At 30.2% G+C, this 20,297-nt stretch overlaps 10 protein-coding genes and 1 non-coding gene across 11 annotated transcripts; 4 read left to right on the top strand and 7 right to left on the bottom strand.

Annotated features, from left to right (window-relative positions):
* Positions 1-32: 32 nt before the first annotated feature.
* Positions 33-1,273, top strand: Dhfr (dihydrofolate reductase). Its single transcript, XM_075823134.1, has 2 exons — positions 33-960; positions 1,015-1,273. The coding sequence occupies exon 1, from the start codon at positions 179-181 to the stop codon at positions 788-790; it is 612 nt and encodes a 203-aa protein (XP_075679249.1). The 5' UTR covers positions 33-178; the 3' UTR covers positions 791-960; positions 1,015-1,273.
* On the bottom strand, positions 821-5,369 carry LOC113795534 (uncharacterized). The gene is made up of 4 exons (XM_027345722.2): positions 4,203-5,369; positions 3,671-4,153; positions 1,629-3,614; positions 821-1,563 (listed from the first exon to the last, which is right to left on the bottom strand). Exons 1-4 carry the CDS (start codon positions 5,023-5,025, stop codon positions 911-913), a joined length of 3,945 nt encoding a protein of 1,314 aa, XP_027201523.2. The 5' UTR covers positions 5,026-5,369; the 3' UTR covers positions 821-910.
* Positions 5,370-5,747: 378 nt separating this feature from the next.
* On the bottom strand, positions 5,748-5,875 carry TRNAY-GUA (transfer RNA tyrosine (anticodon GUA)). Its single transcript has 2 exons — positions 5,838-5,875; positions 5,748-5,783 (listed from the first exon to the last, which is right to left on the bottom strand). It is a non-coding gene; the product is annotated as a tRNA-Tyr (tRNA).
* A 138-nt stretch (positions 5,876-6,013) lies between these two features.
* On the bottom strand, positions 6,014-7,353 carry LOC113798354 (uncharacterized). The gene has a single exon (XM_027348875.2). The coding sequence runs from the start codon at positions 7,173-7,175 to the stop codon at positions 6,186-6,188; it is 990 nt and encodes a 329-aa protein (XP_027204676.2). The 5' UTR covers positions 7,176-7,353; the 3' UTR covers positions 6,014-6,185.
* A 56-nt stretch (positions 7,354-7,409) lies between these two features.
* On the top strand, positions 7,410-9,281 carry Hpf1 (Histone PARylation factor 1). The gene has a single exon (XM_027348872.2). The coding sequence runs from the start codon at positions 7,512-7,514 to the stop codon at positions 8,775-8,777; it is 1,266 nt and encodes a 421-aa protein (XP_027204673.2). The 5' UTR covers positions 7,410-7,511; the 3' UTR covers positions 8,778-9,281.
* LOC113798355 (uncharacterized) lies at positions 8,937-9,865 on the bottom strand. The gene is made up of 2 exons (XM_027348876.2): positions 9,648-9,865; positions 8,937-9,593 (listed from the first exon to the last, which is right to left on the bottom strand). Exons 1-2 carry the CDS (start codon positions 9,773-9,775, stop codon positions 9,245-9,247), a joined length of 477 nt encoding a protein of 158 aa, XP_027204677.1. The 5' UTR covers positions 9,776-9,865; the 3' UTR covers positions 8,937-9,244.
* A 41-nt stretch (positions 9,866-9,906) lies between these two features.
* Positions 9,907-12,673, bottom strand: LOC113798351 (TBC1 domain family member 5-like). The gene is made up of 5 exons (XM_027348870.2): positions 12,040-12,673; positions 11,884-11,980; positions 11,661-11,825; positions 11,336-11,595; positions 9,907-11,270 (listed from the first exon to the last, which is right to left on the bottom strand). The coding sequence occupies exons 1-5, from the start codon at positions 12,180-12,182 to the stop codon at positions 10,148-10,150; spliced, it is 1,788 nt and encodes a 595-aa protein (XP_027204671.2). The 5' UTR covers positions 12,183-12,673; the 3' UTR covers positions 9,907-10,147.
* Positions 12,674-12,748: 75 nt separating this feature from the next.
* LOC113798345 (methylmalonic aciduria type A protein, mitochondrial-like) lies at positions 12,749-14,986 on the top strand. The gene has a single exon (XM_027348865.2). It carries the CDS (start codon positions 13,035-13,037, stop codon positions 14,028-14,030), a length of 996 nt encoding a protein of 331 aa, XP_027204666.1. The 5' UTR covers positions 12,749-13,034; the 3' UTR covers positions 14,031-14,986.
* mRpS29 (mitochondrial ribosomal protein S29) lies at positions 14,027-15,548 on the bottom strand. Its single transcript, XM_027348863.2, has 2 exons — positions 15,046-15,548; positions 14,027-14,986 (listed from the first exon to the last, which is right to left on the bottom strand). Exons 1-2 carry the CDS (start codon positions 15,497-15,499, stop codon positions 14,082-14,084), a joined length of 1,359 nt encoding a protein of 452 aa, XP_027204664.2. The 5' UTR covers positions 15,500-15,548; the 3' UTR covers positions 14,027-14,081.
* Positions 15,549-17,063: 1,515 nt separating this feature from the next.
* Gmer (GDP-L-fucose synthase-like protein) lies at positions 17,064-18,588 on the top strand. Its single transcript, XM_027348864.2, has 2 exons — positions 17,064-18,023; positions 18,085-18,588. The coding sequence occupies exons 1-2, from the start codon at positions 17,360-17,362 to the stop codon at positions 18,468-18,470; spliced, it is 1,050 nt and encodes a 349-aa protein (XP_027204665.2). The 5' UTR covers positions 17,064-17,359; the 3' UTR covers positions 18,471-18,588.
* LOC113798342 (BUB3-interacting and GLEBS motif-containing protein ZNF207-like) lies at positions 18,491-20,290 on the bottom strand. The gene is made up of 2 exons (XM_027348862.2): positions 20,096-20,290; positions 18,491-20,022 (listed from the first exon to the last, which is right to left on the bottom strand). Exons 1-2 carry the CDS (start codon positions 20,134-20,136, stop codon positions 18,690-18,692), a joined length of 1,374 nt encoding a protein of 457 aa, XP_027204663.2. The 5' UTR covers positions 20,137-20,290; the 3' UTR covers positions 18,491-18,689.
* Between the last annotated feature and the right edge of the window lie 7 nt (positions 20,291-20,297).

Genomic DNA, 20,297 nt, shown 5'->3' with positions numbered 1-20,297 from the left:
GTTATTGTGATAAAATTTCAAAATTTTTTTGTTCTATTTTAACAGCTTTGGTTGCTGTTGTCAACCGAGAAGAAAAAAGAGCACACGTTTTTGGAAATTTTGTACCAAAAAAATTTTCAGTATTAAGTTTCGTTTTTCTTAGTTTAGTGAATCAAAGAAAACCAAATTAATTTTAATAATGACCAAAAAAATTTCATTAGTAGCTGCTTGTTGTCGTTCGAATGGTATTGGTAAAGATGGTACATTACCATGGCGATTAAAATCTGAAATGGATTTTTTTACACGAATTACATCGACAGTTTTGGATTCCGCACCAGGTTTGTCTGGTGATGAACAAATCAAAAAGAATGCCGTTATTATGGGTGTACGAACATATATGTCTATTCCACCAAGATTTCGTCCATTAAAACATCGTGTTAATGTTGTACTTAGTAGAACAATCAATGAAGCACCGGCTGGTGTTGAATATTTATTCCGTAGTCTTGATGATGCTATCAAAACATTATCTGATATGTCTAATATCGATCAATTATATATAATTGGTGGTTCAGAAGTATATCAAGAATCTATTGCCCATCCAGCATGTGATTTAATTTTCCTTACAAAAATTGATGCCGATTTTGATTGTGATCGTTTTTTTCCATCGATTGATCCAAATCAATATGAAGATATAACCGATGAAAAATTATTACCAAAATATCGAAATTTAATTGATCAATATAACATTCCATTAGATGTTCAAACCGAAAATGGCCTTTCATTCCGTTATCATTTATACAAACGTAAATAAAATTCTTCCGATCAATTTTGTTTTCATCCCCCACAGCAAAAAAAATTATTCATTTTATTAAACAAAAAAAAATTATTTTTAATGAATAAAATTTCTTTTTTTCTTTCTTAATAAAAATAATTAAACTTGAATTGTGCGTATAACAAAATGATTATCACAACCAAGACCAGGTATGAAAACATTTGATCGTTTCATTGTTCTATGATGTTTAAGAATTTTTTCAGCACGATGTTTACGAGATTCAAATGGATTCGAACGGATCATAATCAATAGGAATGCTACCAGATGATAAAATACGGCTTGTATGATTAACATCAGGATACAAAAATAAAAATGTTCATCATGTTCGATACGTAATTGATAAAGAATTACTTGAATTTCTTTCGGACGACAACGATCAAAACCATATTGTAACATTACGAAACTTTCATTTATAAATCTTGATGGTGAAAATAATGATAAAAATTGAAAAAAATAATGCAATTGTTTCACCGGTGTTGCCATATTTCCAAGAAAAGCTAACAATGTTTGTATACATGGTATTGAAACAACTAAAATTGTCAGTTTTCCATTGGTTAAAATGGCCAATATATTTCCAATGCCTTGTATGGATATTATTCCAAGTAAAAAGATGACATATAACCAACAGTAAATACCAGGTAGTATTGTTTCATAGATATCAATCATATAGATAAATATTAACATTGTTAATGCAATATGAATCCATTCGATTATTATACGTGAAAAATAGAATGCCCCGGTGCTATACCAACCTGTTTTTTGATCAAAAAAAAAAAAAAAATTAATCAAAGATATTTTCATTTATAAACCTACTTACCATTACGAAATTCATTCCAAAAATATCGAATATCATTTGAAAATAAATATGATGTTTGTACCATATAAATAGCTATCAATGTATTTGGACAAACAATAATATAACGAAATGACATTTCCAGATCGAAAATTTTATCATCATCTTCTTTGGTTCTATTACAAGTAATATTAAGGTCTTCTTGTGGATTAAAACAACCATCACTGTTGACCATTTTACTATCAAACATGAATAATAATAATATAGCTAAAAATATAGAAAGATAACTGAATACAGCCATTGGTATCCATTGATATCCACGAACAAACATTATATAACGAAGAATCCATATCCAACATGATTGTAACGAAAATCGATTACGATTAGTAGGTATTCCATCAATAACGAAAACAGTATCTTCTAATATATCTTGATGCTCGGTCAGTATTTTTTCATTTGCTAATCGAGATAAATGTTGAACTTGTAAATCTTTGTAATTATTGCATGAATATTTAATCAATCGTTCGATGGGTGACAAATCTTTGAGATTGGAATCACTTGGCAGATTTTGTTGAATATCAGACGGTTTACCCGAATAAACGCAAACACCACCCAATGCCAGAACATAAAGTTGATCAAACATCATCAATGTTTCTATGTTTGGTTGATGAATACTTGTTATTATGGTCAGATCGTGAATTCGTGCAAGTCTAGCCAGACAAGCGACCAATGCTTCAGCTGAATTACTATCCAATCCACTGGTCGGTTCATCGATGCAAATCAAATTTGGCATACGGAGACTAGTCAATTCCAAACCCAGTGCTAATCGTTTTCGTTCTCCACCCGAACATCTTTGCACATAAGTGTCAGCAACATCGGCAATACCCAATTCATTCAGAATATTTCGTGCTATGCTTTCGTGATTTATATTCGATTCTTCACGAACATTCTTCAATCTTGATGCATAGATTAAGCTTTGTAACGCTGTCAAACCAGGTATTAAATGGTTGGAAACTTCTTGCGTTAGATAACAAACTCGAGTTGGACAATATTTGGTCAAATAGAATTGACTTTCTTTACATAATTTGGTTTTCATTTGGCCATTTAATACTTTCAATAATGAAGTTTTACCAGCACCAGATGGACCCATCAATGCATTCAACGTACCAAATCGAAATTGACCATTCAAATTTCTCAGTATCAATTTTGATCGATCACTGATTTCATCGACAGAACGTATTTCGTAAATGGAATTCGAAGCAAATAATGTAACTGAACGCCATGCGATCATAATTTTTCCACGTGTAAATTCTTCAAATTCCAATTCTTTATCCTCTTTATGACGAGTTATTTCTTTTGAATCAATTTTCATCATTTCAATCGATGAATCATTGTAATCGATTGGTACAAGTTCATCATTTTTTCTTGTGGAACGACTAGAATTGATCTTTACGTAGGGATTTGAAAAACGAATATACATCACACCGAAAGTGGCAATACGAATGGCCAATGTTGCTGCTATTATTTTGATAAGATCGATATATATTTTATTCTGATCAATACCATAATCAACTAAAGCATATGATAGCTCTGTTTCCATATCACATCGATCCAAAACATTCAACGAATACATCAGACCATTTTGTGCTACTGATGACATCATTATGTTTGATATTAAGCTCAATATTGGTTTATTCATTTTTTCAATACTAAACATTAAACCACTAAACATTTGAATGGTTTGTACAATAACAATATTCAATATTAATACAATTTCTTGATATGATATTAATGAACTGAGTATGAATCCATAACTTTCAATATAAATATATTGAATCATAATGAAAAGTAGATAATGTCCAAAACGATTAAAATTCAATTGATTATCATCCACATATGTATGATCGATAAAAAAATAAGTCATTCCAGTAATATATGTGGACATTATGCTAATTTCTAAAGTTTTTACAGCCATAAATGACCAATAAAATGCACCAAGACTATACCAATCTTTGATTGGGAAAAAAGAAAATTATTGACCGAAAATCAATCAAAAATTTACTTACTATTACGATGTTCATTATGAAAAATTTTAATCAATGGCATAAATTCCAAAACGGTTAAACATGCAACAGCAAAACCACTGATTGCATTACCCATTGCAATATATAATCGATATTGATCGACAAGTTGTTTATCTTGTAATTGTTCAAAACATGTTGAATTCGTTTCATCACCATCATAATAATCATCGATTCGATAACAGGTATTTGGTCGAACAATTGATTGTTTGAATGATAATGAGATTAGTATGAAAAATGAAAAAAATATTAAAAAATGTTTCAACAATTTGGCACGTTCAATAATAAAAATTAAATTTGTCATTCGATGTAGATTTAATAATGAATCTCCAATATTGAATGTTTTTCGATTATTTGGTATAGACATTACCAGTTCGAGTTTTTCTTCCGAATTCAATATCGATAACTTTTCTCGTTGTTCCTCGAGATTTAAGTTTGCCAATCTCTGTACTGCTGTATTATCGATTCCTATCAAAATCGATTAATTTAATATGTCGTTGATAATTATACAACTTACCTTCGCATGCTATTTTCAAATAATTTTCAATTGGTGGTCTATCTTCTCGAAATTCCTCTCGGTAGTTTTGATGCAGCTTTATTTTCAGATTTTTAGGTGAATCAAAATAAATGCACACACCACCTTTGGCCAGGATATAAAGTTGGTCGAATAGATTGAGAATATCGGAACTTGGTGCGTGTATCGATACCAGAATGGTCAGATGATCGTTATGATCGGCTAATCGACGAAGACATTGCATTACCAGCAAAGCGGAATTACTATCCAGACCGGTGGTCGGTTCATCCATGAACAAAAAATTCGGTTGTTGTAATGACATCAATTCCTGAGCAATGGCCACACGTTTTTGTTCACCTCCAGAACACTTTTCGAATTGATTGTCAAGAATTGTTTCATCCAGTTGAATTTCCTTCAATATTTGTCCAATATGATGGTCCATTTTGGAGAAATCTTTTCGATCATTTTTGAATCTGAATGCATATTGAAGCACTTGTCGAATGGTCATCTTACCAATAATGGTTTCCTGAACATGTTGTTCGATCGAACGTATTATTGGCGTTTGTTGGTTACCACTACGGTCGAAATAGATTTCCGAGTCTGTTGACAATCCCGTTCCGCGTAATGTTCCATTCAGACAATTCAATAAGGTTGTTTTGCCCGCACCGCTTGGACCAAGAAATCCATTCAAACTTTGATAATTCAGATGACCATTCAATCTTCGTAGAATAATTTTTCGATCACGACCGAACAACAAACTATTCGCTTCATAACGTAAATTTCTCCATGCTATTGATACTTTTTTCAATTTTTCGTTTTTATCCATTTCATCTGACACACAACCAACAAAACAAAAACAACAACAACCAAATTTCTACTTATAAAATCGCTACAATATTTATTTATTCATTCATTTGATTGTAAATGCCTTTCATTTGAATAAGAAAATTATTATTCAATAAAAATATTCAATTGTCCTTTACATTGACATTGATATATATCAGAGTGTGTGTGTGTCTGTTTCTTATAAGAAAGAAAGAATTGCCGCTGCCCGCCAATGCAAGAGGGGAAATACTGAGACGGGAGGGTAATATGTGAGTGAGAGAGAGATAGAGAGTTTTAATTGAAAACGGAAAAAAATCAAAAAGAAAAAGATAAATACAAGCAAACATGCATCATCAGTATTTTTTATTTATTTATTTTTCTTCTGGTATAAATCAAATTATTTGAAGATGATGATGTTTTTATCATCAAAAAAGAGGGAAAAAAACGAAAATTATTATTTATTCATCAACATCTTTCATGGTCAACGCTCATATCACATTCGAATCAACCAACCAGCCAAAAAATTTGAAATAAGATTTTTTGCAATTAGCATCATTAGCATCAATAAATTAATTGATGGTGGTCGTGGTGGTCATTATGTTTGTTTTTTTTTCAATGCCAATGTCATTAGGTATTTTGTATTGTTTTTATTCGTTGTTGTTGTTGTTGAAAATTCATTATTTGGATAACAAAATTAAAAAAAAAACAAAAATAAAATCATTTTCCGGACAGCCGGACTTGAACCAGCGACCTATGGATATCTTTTTTCAAATTATAACCATTGGATAATGGCTATAATCATTTAGAAACAAACTACAGTCCACCGCTACTACCAACTGAGCTATGTCCGGATTTTGATCAGTTATGCAATCCGTTAAACTATAACGAATTACACTTGTTTGAGCATCTGTTTATTTCAACTTTTAATCACATTCTAATCAATTCAATATTTCGATCGATCAATCAATCGATGCAATGACCATCATTAATTCGTAAATCAAAAAAACGAAACGAAGTGTTAAATTTTATTAATATTTTTTTGTTTTGAAAATGGATTAAATTATACAAATATAGAGATAGAAAGATAGAGACTTGAGGATTAGCTAAATGAAGAAACATGATGATGAATAGGAAGCAAAGTTGCGGGTAATTAAAGATTTGTTAATAAGCAAAACGACGTCGTTTAAAATTATTATTATTATTCTGATTTGATAATGTTTGATTCGAAACAGGTTTTTCAACAACACCAAAACGATCCTGTCGTTTTCGAATATTTTCCGATGATGCGGATGATCCGCCAACAGCGGAAACCTTTGCGGTCGAAATAGCACCGCCACCACCACCACCAGCACCGAATCGTTGTTTTCGTCGTTCTATACGTTCACGTTCATTCAATGTTTTTGCTTTGTTCGAAACAATTTCACCAAAACGTTCAACACGTTTTAATAATTTTCCATCTTCACTTGGTTCGATTAATTTTTTGATTGTTGATTGTTGTTGTGCACCAAATCTTTGTACACGATTCACTAATTTTGGATCGGCAAATTTTAATTGTCGTAAACGTTTACGTTCTTCCGATGTTAATGGTATCGATGTTATTTTTGTTGCCAATTGTTTTAATGATGGTATCAATGTTGTTGTTGTTGTCATTGATTTTGATTCAGCCAAATTTGAAGAATCTTTTGCTGTTGTTGATGTTTGTTTGATCATTGTTTTGGATTTTTGTTCAGTTTCGCTGTTGTTAATCGATGTTGATGTATCAGCCGATATGTTAGTCGATGATGTAGTATGAATATGATCACCAAGTAATAAATCTTCATTTGGAATTTTATCATCAATCAATTCTGAATTTGATGTTTCATCATCAACATCATCATCCACATCATCATCATCACCCAATATAGCATCTTCATCGATTTCATTATTATTCGATATTTTCGATACGTTTAATGGAATTTGTTGTTGTTGCAAAATTGTTGTTGTTGTTTGAGGAATCGAATTCGATGCAGCCAACAATCCTGAATCATTCACCAAAGCCTGTCCTAAACGTTGAATCAATTCGGTTTTATTTCCCGTTATAGATAGACCACGTTGTCGAAGATGTTGTTTAAGATCAGCAACCTTAAGATGATTTAATGATGAAAAATCCATTATGAGAGCAGTGAGTTGTTTGAGAAATCTTTTCGAATGAAAAAAATGTATGTCAGGAATGAATCCTTTCACAAAATTGATGATTTTTTTTCGTGGATAAATTTAGAATTGACAATCAATCAACCAACCAAACAGAATCAACAAAACGTTGTGTGATGATGAACAAAACAAAGATTTACATAACCCAAAATATAAAACCTGGTGGCGCCCATTTATGTAGCTGGCTAGGTTGAAATAGACTATAAGGTGGAAATAGTACGTGAAAATTTTTACAAAAATACCGCGTATTTTCTTTGTTTATTTTCTGATTTTTGAATAAAATTTTCATTTTAAAAAATGAATTCACCAAAATCACCATGTCCATTTGGTGAACAATGTTATCGTAAAAATCCTGAACATTTTGTACGATATGATCATTGTAAACGAAAAACACTTGATGATCGAAATGTTTTATCGAAAAAAATATCGACAGATAAAAAGACAAAAAGTCCATTGATAACAAATTATTTTCAACGAACCAAACCTGCCAACATTAATCCATCAACAAACGACAAAGTTGTCGATGATCATCAAGTCAATCCATATCCATCAACATCAAGCAGCAATCAAGAATCTTTGGATCAAGATTCATTGAAAAATTTACATGAAAAATTATTTCTAACCGCTTGTCCGGATGAAATATTTCTTTTTTGGAAATTTTGTCAAAAAATATCTCGCCAACATCCAGAAGATGCATTCATCGAAGCATTAGGTTTAAAACTTGTTGGACCATTCGATTTACTTAACAATAAACTCAATGAAAGTCATGTTGATGGAAACATTCTGATTCATTGGCGTTATTTATATGATACACCAGAATTTCAAACATTTGCTATTATTGATCCAAATCATCATCATAATCAATTACGATTCGAATCAATTACATGTGAATATCATTTAGGTTATTTTCGTGATGATCCAAGCGATCGCGAGCCTTTAGTAGTTTCGAATGATTCGAAAAAATCCTGTATAATCAATGGTGAAGGTGATAATATTTTCACCACTTTTTATTCATTACTTACGGATAAACGATTTAAATCTTTGACGAAAAATCATCATAAAAAGAATTTACGACAAAAATTAGAAACGTTTGCCAGTAAAAATCAAATAAATTTGATTGATACGAATAGATTGTTGAAACAAAGACAACAACAGATACAGGCACCAACTTTACATCAATTTGGTTTGATTGTACCAATCACCAATGATAATGTTGGTTATCGTCCACTACCAATCAACGATACCAATCTTAAACTGTTATTTAAAAGAATCATTCAACTTGATAATGATGAACAACGAAGAAAATGTGTATCGATGAAAGAATTACAAAATATCATTACATTAATACAATATGCAAATGATGAAAAAGATTTTGGAATGGGTTTGGAATTTGGTTTGGATTTATTCGAAAGTGGACATCAATTTTTTCATCGTTCATCCGAACATTTACTTCGACAAGCATATGAATTTTTAGATCGTAAAAATTTTTCCCAAATTTTACATCAGCATTTAGATAATGATAATCGTCATCGACGACAATGGCCAAATTTATCGGCTATTTAATTAATTTTTTGGTTTTGTTTCACTTTACTCAATTTTTATTCATTTATTGATCATCAAACATTTACAACAACAACGAAAAAAATCATCAATATCTTGACCGTCGTTTTTCACTTAATCTTGCCAATATTTTACGTTCCAAATCATCACGTGCATAACAAATAAATGATAATATTATTATCAATAATATTATTGTTAATAAAAATGAAAATATAATGGCAATTTCGAATGAACAATTTGTTATTATTGAACGTATTTCATGATCAACGGCCATTCAAAAAGTTGTTTTCTTGTTGTTTCAATCACAAACATTTAACACAAAGAGAAAAAAAAGATTCGAATATCTACAATGTTTATGAAAATAAATTAATTTTTTTGTTGTTGTTTTTGAGAAAAGGACATTTTGGAATTTTGTTGTTGTTGTTGTCGTAGGAAATTCGATTTGATTTGATTTTGGAAAAATTTTGAATTCATTTTTCGTTTTGTTTGTTGTTTGTAATCATCAATGGTGTTATATAAGAACTTAGATTTTGTTCATGTAAAAATTCATATATAACAGTTCGAATTGAATGATCAATAAAAGCATAAACAAATATAAATGTCATTATAAATGTAATAGTATATATACGAATTTTACGTTTAAATGATCGATATCGTTGTTTTATGGCCATATTTGTCGATTCAATTGATTGGCCAATATTTTTTGTTATCAATGTTAATGGATTTTTTGATGATAATTTAGCTGCTGCGGATGATGGTGATGATGATGAATGACCAGATGAATTTTTTTGGATTATTGGTGTCAAATTATTCTGGGAACTTTTCAACAAGAAAATAATTGATTAATCTGGAAATGACAAATGTTTGTCTTACCTCAAATATCGAGTTATCACAATTCTGTTTGAAGCATTTTGAGTATCAATCAAACCATGTTTGTATGGCCATATATTCAATGATCGTTTATTTATCGATCGAATCAGTAAATTAAATTGTGGTAACATTTTTGTCAATTGAGGATTTTGTGACTTTGATTCCAAATCAAATTTCAAATCATGATTGAAAATTGAACGCAATTTTTGATTATCAAAAAAACAAAATTTTTTTGAGGACAAATTCGAGTCACATTCATAAATGACATGTTCAAAAAAATAATTTTTTTATTAATAAAATCAAAAAAGAAAATCAAAATTCATTTGTTGTTGGTGTTTTTTCGGAAAAACAAATTCAATAAAAGAAAAAACATTCATTAATGTCTGTTGTTCAAGAGAGAAAAGTATAACAAAACAAAAAAAAAATTAATGATAATGCCATTCATGCCATTGATTGATTGATTGTCTTCAGTGTTGTTGTTGTTGTTATTGCTAAACAGGCTGCTAAAGTGCTATCGTTCCACGTAAAATGTCACGAATTTTTTTCAATTCAGCAATCGATATTAAAACATTATCCAATGATGATTCAAAATCCTGTTCCGTTTGATTATTAACCTGATTAGATTGTTGTTGTTGATTATTTTTATTGCTTGTTGATTGCTGCTGCTGTGTTGCACATTGATTAATAAATTTTTGTATTATTTCCAAATGTTTTGTCATATAACGTGAACAAAAATCCGTTTTATATTTTAGATTTTGTAATTCTTGAGCTAAATCTTGACAACAATCAAATGAATGTTGCTGATTACTACCATCATTTCCTTGAAATTTTATCAATTTATCTTCAATCCATTCGAATGAAACATTTTTCAATTCATTCGATTTTTGTGAATGTTGTTGTGTTGATGATGATGATCTTGAATGATGATTATGATTATGATGATTCGAGAAATTATTCGGTAATTGAACAGTGGAAATTTTTCCAATACCAAACATTGATAATGATGGTGGTAAACGATTTGCCATTTGTACTTTAATTGCATTCGGATTCGGTATGACAAGTGTTGAATGTTCAACCGGTTCAGGATAATTTAATGAATCACGATAATGTAATGCTAAATGTATAACATAATGTACATCACAAACCGATGGATAACGCATTAAATGATTTAAACATTCAGCATAATCACAAGGTAACAATAGGCTACGTATAACAATTAACATTGCAGTAAATATATAATCACAAAGTGAAAAATCATATGCAAATATTGCATCCCATAAAACTAAAAGATCTTGCATTTGAAATTCCCGAATGAATAATAAACGCATCCATCGTATACCATAAATTTGTGGTGCAATTTTCAAATCTTTTAAATGTTGAAATAATTTTTCATCATGTCGACGTAAAATTTGTTCGGTTATCATTTTTAATTTTATACCAATTTTTGAATAACAATTAAAATCAATATCATTCGAAAATGGTTCCATATTAACATATTCATTTTTTCTTATAGTTTGTATTGAATTATTATCATACCATGAATCAATACTTTCCATTATGTGTGAAAATAAAAAATATGAATCATGTTCTAAATATCGTGGATCCATTAATTCTCGGATTTCTTCTCTGAAATTAAAAAACAAAAAACAAATTTCGAATGAATCAAACATCGAAGAAGGAAACAAACTTACTCATCAAGACCATTTTCTTGAGCAAATAAAAATGATTGATGATCAGAATGTATAACGAAAATGATTGGTGCCAATATTTCATGCATTCCTTGTTTATATTCAATATTTGAATTTTCTCTTGCATAATTAAACAGAATATCCACCATTATACGTTGAATTTTTTCACCTTGAAAAAAATTTATATCCGGAAATGCTCGGACAACATCTTTTTTGATTCGTGATTGTAGTTCATCATCGGAAAAATATTGATTCCAATGGCTCTATACATGATGATAATGATTTGAATAATGTCAAAATACATGATAATCTGATTCACAAAACTTACAGTTTCATCTTGTGATAATGGATTATCGTTAGTTTTATTATCATCAGCTTGAAATTCTCTTGGATCATGACGATATTTATTCTGTAATTCTTGATATTTTGAACGTGTAAGACGTATACGTTCAATACGATCGGATGATTTTTCGGGTAAACTTTCAAGAAATATCTATAAATAATAAATGAAATCAATCAATAATCAACCAAAAAAAATAAGCAAAACTTACACTCCAAGCAATCGAACGAAATCGATAACTTCGTAGGCCACATTTCAGTGCAGTTTGTTTTAATGTTTTAACATTTTCAAGTGACATATATTCTTCACTGAAAGAAGATTAAAAAACAACATATTAAAAATCTTGAAAATAACCAGAAAAACTTACAGATAATAATTGTTGACAATTCTTTCATCAATTGTTCGATGTTGTTGTTGCCGTTGTTGTTGTTGTTGTTGATGATCTTTCAGTACATCTTGAGCATTTTCAATGATAGCAAAACCACTATCATCATCATTTAGATTTTCCATCGTTCTTGTTGTTGATTAATTAAATACGGAAAAGGAATGAAAACGGATTTATATAAAAATTTCTGTTTGTTTTCAATCACTCGAATTTTTGTTTTGAAAAGTTCGATAACCGATCAATTTTCTATAGATGATGTTCGAACATGATCAATGACTGGACAGAAAAATGAGAAAAAATCGGAATGATTCGTTAGCCAGAAAAAAAAACAAACGAAACGAATTTCAATCTTGAAACAAGGAAATATTATTGTCGTTGTTTTACACTGTTTCAGGTAAGGTTAAACAAGAAACAATTGTTAAACAATCATCATTATCCGTGGAAAACAACAATGATACAATATTGAGAAATTGTCACTCGTTTTTTCTTTTTTTGCTTCTCAAATCAATCAAAAAAAAAAAGTAAAAAAAAGAAAATGTTTGGATGTTCATCACAACAATCATCCATCACCACCACTATATCGATGGTGAAGGACGAATTCGTTTTTTTTTCTTTGGATGTTCGATATATCTGTCTATTTTCGTGTTCGATTTTTGAATGAAAATATATTCGAAATGATATCGAAGTGGGGAAAAAAACCTGATTCCCAAAAAAAATTATCTTATCAGTTTTTTAAATGTTGTTGTTTGTTGCTCAAATGATATTATCGTTCGAAAATGAATATATTTTTTGTTCATAAATGAATATAGCAGCTATAAATGTTTTTGGCTTGTTTTTCTTAACTCATAATTTATCATTTTGATTGATTTAGCCAAATTGGTCCGTCAAATGATTGATTAATATTGTTGTTGTTTTTGATTTCAAATTCCACAATATTTCGTCTTGAATTAAAAGCTTTAATCAATTTGTAAAATCAAATGAAACCTGCCATTGATTTACTACGTAATGTCCTTCAAGGAAATCGTACAGCATTAGCACAATCAATAACATTATTAGAATCAACATCAACTAATCGTCAATTTTTATTGAATCGTTTAGAATTTATTCGTGAATTAAATAATGTTCATTATGAACAAAAAAAACCTACGATTAGAATCGGTATATCTGGTTCACCTGGTGTTGGTAAATCAACATTTATCGAATCATTTGGTATGTTTTTAGCTGAAAAACTTAATAAACGTATTGCTGTATTGGCTGTTGATCCATCTTCGGCTATTCGTGGTGGTTCAATTTTGGCGGATAAAACTCGTATGCCACGGCTAACTGCTCATCCGAATGCATTTATACGTCCATCACCATCAAGACTTCATCTGGGTGGTGTTACACAATCAACAGGTGAAACAATCCTATTATGTGAAACAGCCGGTTATGATGTTATACTAATTGAAACTGTTGGCGTTGGTCAATCAGAATATGAAGTTCATCATTTATGTGATACATTTGTATTGTTGGTTGCACCTGCTTCTGGTGATGAACTTCAAGGTATCAAAAAAGGTATTGTCGAAATGGCCAATATAATTTTGGTAACAAAATATGATGGTGATTTAATAATACCAGCACGTCGTATGCGTGGTGAAATACGTTCAGCAACAAAATTTATAAATTATCAAGAACGTCCATCAGTTCTATGTGTTTCAGCACGAACTGAACATGGTATTGAAGATGCATGGAAAGAAATTGATTCAAAAGTTAATGGAAATCTCCAAGCAAAAGAACAACGAAGACAAGAACAAAAAATTGGTCTTTTACGTATATCATTGATAAATGAATTATTTAGCCTATTGAATCGTACATTAGATAATGAAAATTATGAACAACGTTTAAAAAATAATCCAAAATTATCAATCTATGAATTAGTACAAGAAATTATTCATCAAGATTTAGCAACAGCTTTAAGTAAAATTAAATATTAAAAAGAGATAATCATTGTTATTGTTTGTTTATTTACATAAATTTTATTATTATTAAAGATCACTACAAATATGAAAAACTTGACCAGGATTCATACCGGATAAAAATCGTATTTCATTTTGTCCATCATCAGTTTTACTAATTGGTCGTTGTAACCATTGACGATCTTGATAATAATCCATACAATTTTGAAATTCTTTTTCATCATACTGATTGCATTCGATCGGTATAAATGGATCAAAATCTTGAAAACCTTGATCGGTTAATAATGATTTTGGATAATCACTTAAATGTTTAACATTGAATGGACCCCATTGTTTATATGTACGATCACGATCATTTTCTTTTTTCGGTATACCAGAAATTGATAATAATCGATATGGTACAACTAGTTTTTTACAAACAGAAGCAATAATTGCACCATTTTGCCAATCTTTACGAAATAATTTCTTGAATGCACGTGCAATTGTTATGTCATCAACAGTGGCAAATGTACGATCAGGAAAACGTAATCTTGATGGTTCATAAAATGCATTTGCTTTATCCACAACAACCATTAAACGACAATTACCTTTTGCAGAATTAAGTTTCAGCTCTTTTAATAATACAGCCATACAATCACTTGCATGATTAATTCGATTAATACCATGTTCAATGATTGATTGAATTGGATCACCTGGTTCAGTATGTTCACGTTGACTCCATGTATAACGATTTAATGATGTTAATTTTAATTCATCTAAAATTGTCATATTTTGTGCTTTAAATGTTTGTAACCAAATAGCCGCATCAAGTGGTGTATCAATACGTTTGACGTTAGTGGTTGATTGTGCTTGTTCTTGTGGCCAATTTATCCAATCAGTTGGTCTTGTACAATTTATGAGAATAAATTTTTCCATAAAACCATAATGTAATATATGATTTAATGAAAATGTTTTACCCGATCCTATTGGTCCATCTGAATGAATGAAAAAATTTCGATTTGTAATGATGATTTTTTCATCATCTTTTACTTACAAAGAACATAAGAATTTGGTGGTTTAGTAAAATCCGTTCGACGAAGATAATCAATAACTTCTAATGCCGGTTTACGTATCATAACGGCTGTTTCTTGAAAAACTTTTAATGTTTCTTGTTGTAGTTTATCGAAACCACCAAGTAAAAATAATCTATTGGCAATATCATTAGGTATTCGATAAAATAAACCATGATGAAGATCATTATGTTCGGCTGGATTTGATAGATCAGTACGAAAAAATGTTCGACTTAAATCTCGTTCTTGGAGATTAATTTCCGAATTTTTAGTGGTCAATTTTCGTTGTTGTTGTATGATTGATGGTACAATCCGGTTGTTGTTCAGAAAAACACGTGTTAAATTCCATGGTGATAATAATTTTAGATGATTATTCATTTTTGGATTTGGAAAAAACAAAACGAAAAATTTCCGAAAAATCGAACACAAAAATAACATCACATGTTTCAATGATTTCCGTTCATAAACAACGGATTCGAATGTTTTCGTTTCCACACAGAGGGAAAAAATTTCGGTTATAGTCTTTAAGGACAACCCTTTGCGAAAACTCAGTCCTTTTTTTCATCGACAGATGGCACTGATTTTAAATTTTTTAAAAAGAAAAAGAAACGAGCGAAAAAAAATTTTTTTTTTTCGATTCTTTTTTCCAATTTTTTTTTTTTTTTTTTTTTTTTTTGATTCTTTTTTTCCAATTTTTTTTTTTTTTTTTTTTTGATTCTTTTATTGAACTGTTTTGTTTTTTTTACCCTTTGGTTCTTTTTAAAGTCAATTAATTCTCAATTGAAAATACCTGATTTACATATATTTTTTTATTAAGGCGCTGCGAGGATTCGAACCCGTGACCAACACATTTTCCATTATGATTGAAATTTCCATAAACGTAAACCAATTTTTTAAAAAAAACCCAACCAAAATTCGATCTAACTAAACAGGAATAAACTGTTAAGATATGATATTGTTGGTGAATTATCACCTAAATGATTTCTCTTTTCATATTGGAAATTTTTCAAAGGCCGATTTTGACTTAGAAAATTTTTCAAATTTTGGCTTTCGACTTAGAAATTTTTTAATTTTTGGTTTTGACTAAAAAAATTTTTCTAAGTCCGATTTCAATTTCAAGAATTTTTCAAAGTCCAATTTCGACTTAGAAAATTTTTCAATTTTTGATTTCGACTTAAAAATTTTTCTAAGTCCGATTTTGAAAAAAATTTTAAAGTTCGACTTCGACTGAAAATTTTTCAGATTTCGGCTTCGACTTAAGGGAATTTTTCAATTTTGGCTTTAGACTTGGAAAATTTTTCAAAGTCCGATTTTAACATAAAAAATTTTTAAAGTTCGACTTCGACAGAAAATTTTTCAATTTCGGCTTCGACTTAAGGGAATTTTTCAATTTTGGCTTTCGACTTGGAAAATTTTTCAATTTTGGCTTCGACTTAAGGGAATTTTTCAATTTTGGCTTTCGACTTGGAAAATTTTTCAATTTTGGCTTTAGACTTAGAAAAATTTTCAATTTTGGTTTTGACTTAGAAAATTTTTCAATTTTGGCTTTAGACTTAGAAAAATTTTCAATTTTGGTTTTGACTTAGAAAATTTTTCAATTTTTGGTTTTGACTTAGAAAATTTTTCAATTTTTGGTTTTGACTTAGAAAAATTTTCAATTTTGGTTTTGACTTAGAAAATTTTTCAATTTTTGGTTTTGACTTAGAAAATTTTTCAATTTTTGGTTTTGACTTAGAAAATTTTTCAATTTTTGGTTTTGACTTAGAAAATTTTTCAATTTTTAATGATTTTTTTCGCTATTTCAACAAATTTTGTATTCGATTGGTTTCAACAGACGACTTTTGAGTGAAATTTTGAAAATTGTGTCACATGATCAAGCTATTTCAACAAAAATAGTCAAAAAAAGTTAAAAAAGCCTAAATTATTTCTCTCTGTGCACATGTCTGTCCTGGCGTCATCAAAATGTTGAAAAATTTATCAACAAAATTTTCTAAAAGAAATATCTTTGTGATTCGTGAATTATCGCGATTTGATTTGTTGTTCAAATATTTGAGTTTTAGTTGCGATTATAGTTAAAAAAAAACCTGTTTCTATAGAAATATTTTAGTCGTTTGTTGAATGTGTTGAAATATTTTAATCGCAAATTTTAAAACTTTTTCAAGGATAAATTTTTTTCATTCGCTTCGCTCTTTTCTCAAATCGAAATTCAATTTACATTTTCAACAACAAAAAAAAAATTCCACATCAATTCGAGAAAGGTGTTTAATTTTTGAATTTTGAAAAAATCAAATCGGCAAAATGGCAACCAAACAACAAATTGTTCTTGTAACCGGTGGTTCCGGTCTTGTTGGTCAAGCAATTCGTATGATTGTCGAACAACAACAACAAGAATCTTCATCGAATAATAAATATCAATTTATATTTGTTAGTACAAAAGATGGTGATCTTTCCATTTTGAATGAAGCACGACAAATATTTGAAAAATATCGACCAAATTATGTTATACATTTAGCAGCAATGGTTGGCGGTCTATTTCGTAATCTAAAATATAATCTGGAATTTCTTCGTACAAATTTAGCTATTAATGATAATGTATTATTGTTGGCAAAAGAATTTCATGTTCAAAAATGTATATCATGTCTGTCGACATGTATATTTCCGGATAAAACAACATATCCAATCGATGAAACAATGATACATTTAGGACCACCACATCAATCAAATTTTGGTTATTCATATGCAAAACGTATGATCGATATTCTGAATCATGCATATTCGGATCATTTTAAAAATAATTCGAATGATTATGTTGTTGACGGTTCGAATCAGTTGCCAATTTTTACATCAATAATACCTACAAATGTTTATGGGCCATATGATAATTTTAATCTTGAAGATTCACATGTTATACCTGGATTGATTTACAAAGCTTATAATGCTGTTCAGGATGCTAAATTGAAAAGTAATGTTTTTTTTCCTTGTTTCTTGACTTGATTTTAATTTTTTTTCTGATTTCTCTTTAGATTCAAATACGGCTAAATTATTGGTATTTGGTAGTGGTCAACCACGACGACAATTCATTTATTCATTAGATCTGGCCAGATTAATTCTATGGACAATGGAAAATTATAATGAAATTGAACCAATAATATTGAGTGTTGATGAATCGGATGAGCTGAGTATTGGTGAAGCAGCCAAATTGGTTGCCGAAACATTCGAACGATCATATCCTGATATACGGATGGAAATTCAATTCGATACGAATTATAGTGATGGACAATTTAAAAAAACTGCAAGTAATTTAAAATTACGTCGATATTTACCCGGATTTCAATTTACATCAATGTCCGATGGTATTCGTGATACGATTCGTTGGTTTATAACCAATTATGATGTTGCAAGAAAATGAATTTTTTTACACAATTATAATTTGAAAAAAAAATTTGAAACATTCTTTTATTATTTCGCACTAATATTATATAAATTTGTGAAACATTTATGAATTATTTGTGTATCTGTCCTTTTTTTTTTAAAAAATTGAAATTCTTAATAAATGATGAATGGCTCCAAATCAATCAGATTGTTAAGATAATCTGAGGTAATCCATCTAATTCCCAGCTTTTTTTTGTCAATATGCAGTTCGATGAAAATTTTGTGATGTTGGTGCAGGTAATGGTGGTGGTGGTGGTAGATATTGTGATGTTGGTGGCATTGGGGGAGGAGGTGGTGGTGGAACCGGCATTTGATAAGGAATCGGTGGAGGAGGAGGAGGTTGAGGAATACCACCTGCCATTGATGATGATGATGATGGCGGTGGTGGATATAACATAGCCGAATTTGCAGATATTGGTGGCGGTGGTGGCTGTATAGGCGGCATTGAAGTTTGTGGATATGAAGGCTGTTGTTGTATGGATATTGATTGAGATGTTATCGTTGTCGCTGGTGTTGTTATTGAATTCGAAGTGGACAATAAAGATGATGATGATTGTGATTGAGATGATGAGGGAAAATATTGTTCCAAATTCAAATGTTTATAACGAGGCATTTTAGCTCGTAATTCTTCCAGCGATAGATCTTCTTCCGGATGTATAATACGACTTGTTGCTGTTGTTGTGACTATTTTATTGACAATCGTAGATGTTGTTGAAGCTGTTCCTAAAGCAACAGACGATGTTGAAGATGATTGTGATTGTGTAACCAAAACCGATGGAAATAATGGTTTTGGTATTTCGACCGTTGATTGTGTCGGAATTGGTGGCGGAGGTTGCTGTGACAAAACAGGCAAAGCAATTGTAGTCGAAGGTATCGATGGTGGTGGTGGCTGTACTGGGTTTTGCATCATTGGATGATGTGGAACACCTGGTGGTGGTGGTGGTTGATGATGAGTTCCTGGAAGCGAAAATCGTGGCGGCAATGGTGGTGGTGGATGATGATGAGGATGAGTTGGCATACCGACTGGATGCATTAGATGAGGAAATTGATGTGGATGATGATGAGGATGATGAACTGCACCAGAGAATGGCATTACACCCGGTGGTACCATACCGGGTGGTAGATAAGGTACACCAGAAGCACCTGCACCAGTTGGCATAGGCATAGGAAGAACATTAGTTCCAGCGGTTACTGGTGCAGAAAGTATTGGTACTTTCGGTATTATAGGTGGTCTAGGTGGTACTATCGGTTCAGCTGGTGCTACATATTCACCATTTCCTTTGGATTTTTCATGTTGACGAAGATCAGCTTCAGGTATACCTTCCATACCATAAATTTCGATATCAACATTATTACGATTAGGCAATGCATTTGGAATCTTATCGATTGTTTCTTTATGTACTTGCATACAATGAATAGCTAAACCAGGCCCGGTATATAATTTTTTATGACATGTATGACATTTAAAATGTTTAGCTTTTTGATGTTGAATCAATATTTTTTCATCATCAAATTCTCGATTACAATACCTGTGAAAGATTGAAAAAAGAAATTCATTAAAAAATGAATGAAATTTTTAAATAAAAACGGTTTCAAACTTACCAACACCATGGTTTTGATGGCTTTTTCTTTTTTCGTCCCATTATTTTCAATTAATTATATTATTATTATTATCTTTTCGTTATGAATTTTTTTTTATTATTCCTGAATTCCAAGCAAAGAAAATAAATTAAAAATTCTTTAAAAATTTATAATTTAAAATTTTTTTGATCAACAAAAAAATAAACAATAAATCAATGTTGAA

This window comes from Dermatophagoides pteronyssinus, unplaced genomic scaffold (assembly GCF_027571235.1).
Source record: "Dermatophagoides pteronyssinus isolate colony J.1.1.1.1 unplaced genomic scaffold, Derpt_VIB-CSIC_2022.12 sq0024, whole genome shotgun sequence".
Classification (NCBI taxonomy): domain Eukaryota; kingdom Metazoa; phylum Arthropoda; class Arachnida; order Sarcoptiformes; family Pyroglyphidae; genus Dermatophagoides; species Dermatophagoides pteronyssinus.
The sequence above is the reverse complement of the archived record's forward strand: the minus strand, read 5'-3'. Positions and strand labels throughout refer to the sequence as shown.

Bases quoted from the DNA above. Each gene is read 5' to 3' on its own strand.
- Dhfr (XM_075823134.1), top strand. From the start codon at position 179: ATGACCAAAAAAATTTCATTAGTAGCTGCTTGTTGTCGTTCGAATGGT.
- LOC113795534 (XM_027345722.2), bottom strand. From the start codon at position 5,025: ATGGATAAAAACGAAAAATTGAAAAAAGTATCAATAGCATGGAGAAAT. The intron at 3,615-3,670 runs GTAAGTAAATTT...TCCCAATCAAAG, and splicing joins TCATAATGAACATCGTAATA to ATTGGTATAGTCTTGGTGCA. The intron at 1,564-1,628 runs GTAAGTAGGTTT...ATCAAAAAACAG, and splicing joins TTGGAATGAATTTCGTAATG to GTTGGTATAGCACCGGGGCA.
- LOC113798354 (XM_027348875.2), bottom strand. From the start codon at position 7,175: ATGGATTTTTCATCATTAAATCATCTTAAGGTTGCTGATCTTAAACAA.
- Hpf1 (XM_027348872.2), top strand. From the start codon at position 7,512: ATGAATTCACCAAAATCACCATGTCCATTTGGTGAACAATGTTATCGT.
- LOC113798355 (XM_027348876.2), bottom strand. From the start codon at position 9,775: ATGTTACCACAATTTAATTTACTGATTCGATCGATAAATAAACGATCA. The intron at 9,594-9,647 runs GTAAGACAAACA...CTTGTTGAAAAG, and splicing joins GTGATAACTCGATATTTGAG to TTCCCAGAATAATTTGACAC.
- LOC113798351 (XM_027348870.2), bottom strand. From the start codon at position 12,182: ATGGAAAATCTAAATGATGATGATAGTGGTTTTGCTATCATTGAAAAT. The intron at 11,596-11,660 runs GTAAGTTTTGTG...CATCATGTATAG, and splicing joins CATTATCACAAGATGAAACT to AGCCATTGGAATCAATATTT. The intron at 11,271-11,335 runs GTAAGTTTGTTT...TTTTAATTTCAG, and splicing joins CAAGAAAATGGTCTTGATGA to AGAAGAAATCCGAGAATTAA.
- LOC113798345 (XM_027348865.2), top strand. From the start codon at position 13,035: ATGAAACCTGCCATTGATTTACTACGTAATGTCCTTCAAGGAAATCGT.
- mRpS29 (XM_027348863.2), bottom strand. From the start codon at position 15,499: ATGTTATTTTTGTGTTCGATTTTTCGGAAATTTTTCGTTTTGTTTTTT. The intron at 14,987-15,045 runs GTAAGTAAAAGA...TCATTCATTCAG, and splicing joins ACCAAATTCTTATGTTCTTT to ATGGACCAATAGGATCGGGT.
- Gmer (XM_027348864.2), top strand. From the start codon at position 17,360: ATGGCAACCAAACAACAAATTGTTCTTGTAACCGGTGGTTCCGGTCTT. The intron at 18,024-18,084 runs GTAATGTTTTTT...ATTTCTCTTTAG, and splicing joins TCAGGATGCTAAATTGAAAA to ATTCAAATACGGCTAAATTA.
- LOC113798342 (XM_027348862.2), bottom strand. From the start codon at position 20,136: ATGGGACGAAAAAAGAAAAAGCCATCAAAACCATGGTGTTG. The intron at 20,023-20,095 runs GTAAGTTTGAAA...AATCTTTCACAG, and splicing joins CCATCAAAACCATGGTGTTG to GTATTGTAATCGAGAATTTG.